Below are 8,763 nucleotides of genomic sequence, written 5' to 3'. Positions count from 1 at the left end.
CCTCCTGAATGGCACACACTGGACCTTTAAGTTTAACATATAGATATGAGAGTGGTATGAATTTTCTTATCTAACTCTGTGCCAAACAGCAAAAGATAACTCATTTTGGAAATGAAATGAATATATATACTATTTATCTATGAATTAAACACTGTTTGTTTTATAAATGTAAAGAAAGTTACAGCATGAGCAATGAACCCAAGGTAATTGACCTTTTTCACAGCAGCCATTTTCACATGAAATAGTAAGGTAAACACAGGTGTTACCAATGATACCAAGACTGACCGTTTGTGTTATGTGATATGAAAGCAGAAACAAATGCTTGTGGTAATATAGTGGTGTCAATGTAAAGTCTATCCAGCAGAGTGCGCTGTGATTTACAATACTGTGGCAGCACAGAGTACGCAAGTAATGTAGAAGAAGCTTATAGCAACATCAACTAGAATTGGTTCAAAAATTTTACTGAAATATTCTTAGTAAAGTTATTTGTGTTAAGAAAACGGCCTTCTGGTACCTTTGCCATGTTATATTGGTGCAAAATCGGTTCACAATCATTCCAAAAATCTCATGTCAGTTTGGTTCTAATACTAATTAAGGTTCTGTTCCACTGTTGTTGGCTCACTGGAAAGGCTCTGCTACACTAAATGGAATGGAGCCTTAATTGGTATCATTGTTTACCCTACTATTTCATGTCAAAATGGCTGCTGTGAGAAAGGTCTATATGTATTATGTATTCAGGCAGAATTTAAAAAAGAAACAAAAATATCAGAGCATTTAACAAAAGCTGATCACATGTAATGAGTAATGTATAAAATGACTGAATTGTTGGTTGTTAAAGGCTTCTTGATTTTGAAGTCAAGTGTACGATAACAAGTATTACACACCACACACTTCACAGCCATAATTTCATCCCTGTCACAGAACAATGTATCCTCCATTCACTGTCACCTCTGTGTTAAAGATGGACACAGCACCTTGAGGCGTGAGCTGTGGCCACCGTGCAGGGGCTCAGCTGTGATAGAGACCAGCGGGTGCTCTGACTGGGTCCAGCTGTGAGACTGCAGCTCCATACACATGCTCTTTATTACTCAGATAAAAGAGACTGACAGACATGAACAGCCAACGACCCAGTAATTTATAGGCAGCCTCTCTGCAGGGCTGGGCTGTGGAGAAAGAAAAATGTCAGCAGTGGGGATAAAAACCCTTTGTTATTACAGTCTGTCTGAATGCTGCTGCACAGTTCCCTATTTCAGCTGGGGGGTGGTCCGAGAACCAGCTGCTCATCGACCTGCCAGCATGTACGTAACTACTAGTAGGAGCAGTAGTTCTGGTCTGAAGATCCTGAACGCTGGTATTCTATTGTTTTAAGTGTGGGCATTTTTTTAAAATGTTGTTGTAGTTGGGCTTAGAAGAACATCTGAAATAGAACTGAAACCAATGAAACAGAAACCCATACAGCTTATTGTCTGTCCAAAATCAACTTCTTAAAACTCTAAACAGGCTCACCATATTCCCCTTTAGCCATGTTGGTCGGTTGGACCACTTTGGTCCACACTGAAATATCTCAACAGCTGTTGGTTGGATTGCTGTGGAAACAGAAACATTCATATCCCCATCAGGATGAATTGTCATCACTTCAGTGATCCTCTATATCAGGTTCTTAAACTTTTTTTAGTTAATGTACGCCCTTTGAAATATTTTTTCAGCCAATCCCCTGACCAGAGCAAAACCTTTTTAGTAGAAAAAAAGAAAGAGCTACAATACAGCGATGCACCATCAGTGTCTGATTTATTAAGAAATAAATCAGACTCATTGGTGCTCCCCTTCAGAAGCTGAAAAAAGTTCACGCCACAACCCCTCAATTTCTATCAATTATTACCAATGATAGGGTGAGCAAAGTTCAATTTAAGTGATTAAAGGTCGGCACAGTTGCATCAGCAAAATCTTGTTTATTTTCCCTACATAAATCCCATTCATTCGTTCCACTCTATATGTTTCCTGGTCACTGAATAATCACTATAGATTCCTGTTTCTAACTGAACTAACCGCCTTGACAGGAAGACTGGCACTCAAAGCCCTACTGAACCAAAGTCTACACACCAAAAAAGGCAAAAGCCAGGCTAATATTTAAAATACAGAAACATCACTTTTCACCCTCCAATACTGTCCTCCCCCTCCACAGGAGCACCAGGAGAGCCAGCATCCGACCCAGCTGCCCCCAGAGAGCGTGCCCATGACCGTGGACGCTCCCATGAGAGGAAACACCATCACTCCTCGACAGACAAGCAGCGTTACTACTCCTGCGACCGCTACTGCAGCCGGGAACACTGCCACACCAAATCCGCCACCGCCAGCTGTGCCGCCTCCCCCAGCGAGGGGCAGGAAACCAGCAACAAGCAGGTGGGAGGGCAGACGCGTGTAGAGTAGGGCCAGACAAGGCTTTAGACCAGGTAAAGAGGATGTCTGAAGGGTTTTCAATGAGTTTGGAGTTCACATGACAGTGTTCACTATGTTTGGGTTCTCTTTTCCCTCAGAATATCAGTCTGATCAGGATAAAAAAGAACTCTATTTAGACCAAAGGTAAAAATAGTAAAATAGTCCTTTAGACCTGTGTGCAACTTGTTTAAAATGATAACCTTATAATCAGCTGAGTCTAGTTTCATGTACTGGCAGAAAGACCAGCAACAGTATGTGGACTGCTAGTGTTAACAACACTGAAAATGTGGAGATTATTAAACATAATGAGCTTTGATCTGATGTGATAAACCACAGTTTAACAGAACATGACATTTCAGTTCACAAACACTCACTGAATCAGCTTTATAATTTTGTTTAAGTGGCTTATGTATGTAACCAATTCTAATTCTGCTTGCATATCAAATAACAAGCATAAACCTAAATTATATTATATAATATAGATTACTCAATTGTATTAGGGTTATTAACAATACTTTATTTGTCCTATTGAATTTAACTTAATTAAATTCAGTTCAATGTCATTGAAATTAATTGAATTCAATTGAATAATAAATAACAGTAAAACTCTGTCCTTTAAACAACACAACTGTATTACATTATTCAGAAAGATTGCAAGAAAAGTAGTATTTCTCTGTGCCATAGAGCTCCATTGTTACCCAAAACATCAGTGATCCACACTGTTGCACTGGGTGACATGTTCCACACAGTGTAGTTTATTTGGACTCATTCCAACATACATTTTCCTGCTGCCCCAAATACTCACTAGAGCACCAAATATGGTTTAATCCGCAGCTCAAAATAGTCCCCAACGAATGTACTATTGCCTCCTGATGAGTAACATTTGATAAAAACTACTACTGTTTCAGGAAACTACTGAAACTTTTTAAAAATGAAACACTATGTTTTGTTTTTAAAAAATTACATCTTTAGTAGGAACTAACAGACCAACAGAATTGACCTCATGAAACATTTCTGTATTTTCAAGGCTCAACACACTAAGTGTCTGACCCACGAATTTTAACCCAACATGCACCAAAAGCAGCATACCTGTAACGTTGTTTGTGCGTGCTAAGTCATTTAAAAAACCAGACACTTTTAGTGAATTTGGTTAATAAATTGATATATATTATATATAAAACATAAATTGCTTGTTTCAGCCTGATGAAATGAGATGCCATCATTAGCATAATCTACGCCCCTAAAATTGGCATTGCAGTTTATGATTTCAAGATCTGTGTAGTATTCCTATAATATTACTGCAGCAATGCATTTGGTGGGTTTAGTAGCTTTACAGTCAGTTTAATATACTCAATTCTTGTATATAATTTATAATTATGTATATAATATAATATAATATCTCTACATATTCCCACAGATACTAATTTCTTTGTTATCTGGATTGTTTTGTACCTTCTGGCTTTATCCAGCTCACCATTAGTTTTATATTACTGTATATCATACACATTAAGATGGCTGATCCAGCAGTGCAGCCTTAGAGCAGCATTGTACAGATAGTGTGTTGGATTCAGACTTTGTTTCCCTTTACTATTACTGCGACCCCTCTGCATGCTCTTACTTTACTACTACTGTCTCCTCTGTCTGCCTTTAGTGCAGCCTCTCATGGCCTTTCACTTCTTTTCCCACTTTCTCTTTTCATCATTTTCCATCCATTTTGTCTATCTGTCGTTACCTTTCCATTAGTGCTTGTTCTTTCATTCTATCTTCTCCGTCTGTGTTCTCTCCTTCATTTGTTCTCTGTCATCTTTCATGTCATCACATATCACATTTTGGTGTCTTTTCTTTCCTTTCCTGCCACCGGTGGCCCTGTCCCCATTTCCTTCCATTTTCCTTTCCTCTCTTACATATTTTCCTCATCGTTCTATCGTTTCAAATTGCTTGTCCAATTTTCATCTAGGGCAGTGGTTGGGTTAAAGGCAGCCCAGTGGCACTGAGCTCCAGTTCTAGCACGCCAAGCCGCGGACGTCGGCAGCTCCCCCAGACCCCCCTCACCCCGCGGCCCGGGGTGGCCTACAAGACTGCCAACTCATCCCCCGTGCACTGTGTGTCCAGCCAGACCTCTCTGAGTCCCGGCCGGCTGAGCCGCGGCCTGTCGGAGCACAATGCTCTCCGTCACAGCGGCTCGCGCCACTTCCCCTGCCCCGTTACTCGCATCAGCTCCGAGCCCTTCCTGGGCCAGGGCCACGACGAGGCCCTGGGCAGCCTTTACAGCAGCCTCCGGGACCAGCTGGACGTCTTCCAGGATGCGGCGTCAATGTCACCCAGCCCCTGTGTCGGATGCTCATCTCGGACCGCACTGCCTCGCATGATGGGAGCCCTGCTTCCCGCTCCGCAGCAGAACCTTGGGGTGCCTAACGGGTACCACTTAAGCTTTGGGGGCAGCACCAGCCCAGGCTCTGGCGTCAGGGCACCCAGGTATTACCAGGAGGCAGAGGAGGACGAATGGTGCTAGCATGGCTTTAAACCAACCTTTTTAATGCATTTTTGAGGAATTGTGATGAGTTTTATCATCTTCTTTGAAGGCTTTAGTTTACATTGTCACTGTGTGTGTTTAATACCGTATTTGAATCCTAACTTGGAGAGCTACGGTTAGGAAGAACATCAAAACAGAGAGAAAGCTTGAAGTGATTTGAATGTGAACAAAAACAGTGTCATCTTTAAAGAGCGCGTAGCATTATGAAACAGAACAGTAGACTTTTTGCCAATGTCAGATGTCTTACAGTAGCTTGATTTGCTTTGACTTCAGTGCTTTTCCTTCAGTGTTTTGTTGACACCACCATATTGATTCTGAAACAGCATTACATTTTAAACACAGACTTTACATTTAGGTTGATAATATCTCCTGACTTTGTAAGAAAAGGGAAGATCCAAAGACATTTTTGGATGATGTAGATAACCACCAGACCTGCTGTGTGTCTGTATTCCAGGGAAACACAAATATTTTGCTGTTTCATCCAAGGGTGATTTCTGATTACTGAGCAGCAGGCATGGGATGATACTTTTTTTTTTAACAATTATCCTTGCCAAAATAATTGCAATTCATGTTATTATCCAGATAATCATCATATTATATTTAACAATCTAAAAATAGCACTAGAACATACTGGAATAACTGCCTTACAAAGATTTTTATTTCATCAAAGAAAAAACATTATCTCTTTAATTTGGGATCTAAATATATATACCTTTTTTTTAGGGGGATACAATGGGCAAACCAAGCCCTCCTTTATGGTGACAGGCTTAGGGTTTTGGAATAACTGCAAAGATTCAGCCTCCCCCTTGTGGCAACTGAAAAAGAAATCAGGAAATCAATGTTTATTATACGCTTATAAGCTTTATTTTTTTTAAATTAAAGTTAAAAAACTAGGCTCTTGCGCTGCACATGCTGCTTTGCTCCAAACAGGATTCTTTGAGGGGGGATACAGGGGAATCTTAGCAGCTAACTTTGGCTTAATTTTGCCAATAGCTTTTTTGCAAAAACTTTGGGGACAGCACAACAAGCTTTAAACACAACCTTGACATATTATCACCTTATAAAGTTGATAAGGCAAACATGTTAGCAGACGGTTGCCTAATTACACATAGAGCAGACATAAAGCAACCAATAACATCCTTTTGGAGTTGTGTTTCTGACCACTTGAGAATGTCCAGTAGTGTCTCTCCTTTTAGCTCCAGTTTGGTCTCCAATAGGGCTGTGTATTGGCAAGAATCTGGCGATACGATACGCATCACAATACAGGGGTTACAATTCAATATATTTCAAAACTGTTAAATAGGGGATATATTGTGATTTTAAAAAAATCTAAGATTTTATGCAATCAGAACAGTGGGATCATCCAACATCACAGCCCTCAGTTTATGTTTACAACACTGCTATCTAGGGGTTGGGGGCTCAAACACACAAATCAATACAGTGTTTTTTAGGATCAATACTAACACAAAACAAAATATTGCGATACTCAAGTGTATCGATATTCTCTTACACCCTTAGTCTCCACCGAACTCCTGAGACAAATATCTGTCTTTTTAGCTGCTAAATGCTCCACTATGTTCACCAGCTAGTCTCTAACTGTGTCTGTGTGCTGAGCAGGTAGAGAAGATGGAGTTGATCAGAGCTTTTCACCTAAAACAGCTGCCAGCGGCTAGGCTAACGGCTAAAGACAGCACCACGCTCAAGGTGAGTCGTGCTCTCTTTATCAGCTGGTTAACAGACCACATTATTACAGCCAACAGCGAGCGACTAAAGTTACTTATTGACAGTAGCTAAAGATTTGAATTGCGTTTGAGAGTCAGTATGGCAGTTTCAACAGAAAGTGGTGGCATTGTGAGTCATTGTAACAGGACAAAAAGCAGGTCAGTGTAATGATAGTTCAAAATGTTGGAAAACCTCAAAGACATTATGACACTGTACAAACAGCTGTGTTGTTCTTTAGTTTAGGACTCTACCATTCCATGATGATGCCTAATCCTTTATGACATTCCCTTTGTGTCAGTCGAACAGATGAAGTGCTGTCACACAGACAGCGGTGATTGTTTTGTGTGTTAAAATGTTTCTTGCAAACTTCAAGAGCGAAGCAACGCATGGCAGTGAGAAGTACCTGACTGACTAATTTGTTTTCTATAAAACTTCCTTGTAGATGTTCTCTTTTCATTGTGTGCATTTTTTGTATGATATGGGAAAAAAAACAAAGTTGTGTTTTACGTGAACTGCTTACGGTTTGCCATCGTTTTCAGGTCTAATGTTTCTTACAGACTTCTTTGCGATGTTTTAAGACAAAGTGCCTATCCTTTTAGATATACTGTAGAAAAAGATGCAATGTCAACTGTTTTCTAATGCATCCACACTTGAGTAGACGTTTGGTTCATTGTGTATGTAGCTCTGCAGGAAAACATGTTGTACAGAAAGCCTTATCTGCGAGCAGAGAAACGATGCCTACAGTACGCTTAAAAGACAGGAATGGAAAAAAACCTTCTGAAAGTTGATTATTTTTGTTGTTTTTGATAAACCATAAAACCATGTATGGGTGAGGGAACAAGAATTAACATTGTGGAAGCTATGCGAGCATTTAACTCTGAAAACTGCATAAATATATCAATCCAGTTACATTAATGCCAGTAACACAGTGTGCATGTTTAGATGCTATGACCACCTTGTAGAGTTTCTTTTTGTATTTTTGGTGAGGATATCACAGGGCGAGTTGGTCAGCTGGAGTCTGAAGGGGTGGGGGCGTGCACTTTCTGGTTTAGGATCCAGAGTAGCAAAAGGGGATCCAGTCTGACTCTTTATGGATATTTGAGTCAATCCAGGCCCTGTGTGTGTGTGTGTGTGTTTGTGTGTGGATTAAAAAACTAACACTGGTAAACTTCAGCTGTTATGGATGTATTTTTACATTTCTGGGTCCAGTTTGTTGTTCTGTGGTGGGTTTTTTCGTACTGATGGATAACTGGCAAAAAATTTATGTTGTAATGTCATTCCAGCAGCTACTGTAACATGGAGTGTGACAGCAGGAAATGTTACAGTGATCTGATTCATTCACATTACAGGCTTTGGTGTCAGAATGGAGAAGTTATTTTTTTTTTTGTAAAGGTGCTAGTTTGGACCAGGGTTCAAAATCCACACAGGGAGGAAGCTGATTGTAAAAGAGTGACTAACTCAACACCCACATTAGCAACAATAGCATCCTTAGCTGTGTCCTAATTCAATACCACATAGCGTATACGTATGTATTCTCAAAGATATCAGTATGCACACTAAATCTGCTTGACGCGCAAGAGAGCCTTTTTTAGGAGTCTGAAGGCCGGATTGTTAAAATGTGGCACTCACAACGTTGCCAAAGGTACGCACCGAGTAACAAATGTTTTTGTTGTCGGGCTCTGCGTATAATATCTGCAACATCTTTAAAATGAACTTGAGGAGCTACTCACAGCTGTAAACAGATTTTAAGAAATTAGGCTTGAAAATGCTTGAGGAGGATCGTAGAAAACAAAACAAAGCCCATTTTGCTCTCTTTCTTACATGTAATTGGCAGTGTCATTCCAAATTCACAGTTTTGTTGACGGTATAGTTTTTTTCAGCTGATCTGATAACTGATTTTTGCTTTGTAAAAAGAAGTTCATAACCTGTAGTTCATGCACACCTGGGAGTAGGAAATGTTAAATGTAGGCTAGTGAGCAAAGATCGATGATTAAATATCCCATAGCTCTGATCTAAACAAATCTGACCTCATATTGTTAAAACAACAAAAATATTTTGCATAGGAATATTGG

General features: G+C 40.0%; 1 protein-coding gene across 1 annotated transcript in view; it reads left to right on the top strand.

Moving 5' to 3' along the window:
* Positions 1-5,630, top strand: part of cacna1ba (calcium channel, voltage-dependent, N type, alpha 1B subunit, a) — a 129,772-nt gene extending 124,142 nt beyond the window's left edge. The window contains exons 51-52 of the mRNA XM_035658906.1: positions 2,183-2,400; positions 4,394-5,630. Coding sequence (XP_035514799.1) covers positions 2,183-2,400; positions 4,394-4,948 — 773 coding nt within the window. The 3' untranslated portion in view covers positions 4,949-5,630. The remainder of the gene's footprint in view (positions 1-2,182; positions 2,401-4,393) is intronic.
* Positions 5,631-8,763: the final 3,133 nt, after the last annotated feature.

Source organism: Morone saxatilis, unplaced genomic scaffold (assembly GCF_004916995.1).
Source record: "Morone saxatilis isolate NCDOM2014 unplaced genomic scaffold, NCSU_SB_2.0 Contig16, whole genome shotgun sequence".
Classification (NCBI taxonomy): Eukaryota; Metazoa; Chordata; class Actinopteri; family Moronidae; genus Morone; species Morone saxatilis.
The sequence above is the reverse complement of the archived record's forward strand: the minus strand, read 5'-3'. Positions and strand labels throughout refer to the sequence as shown.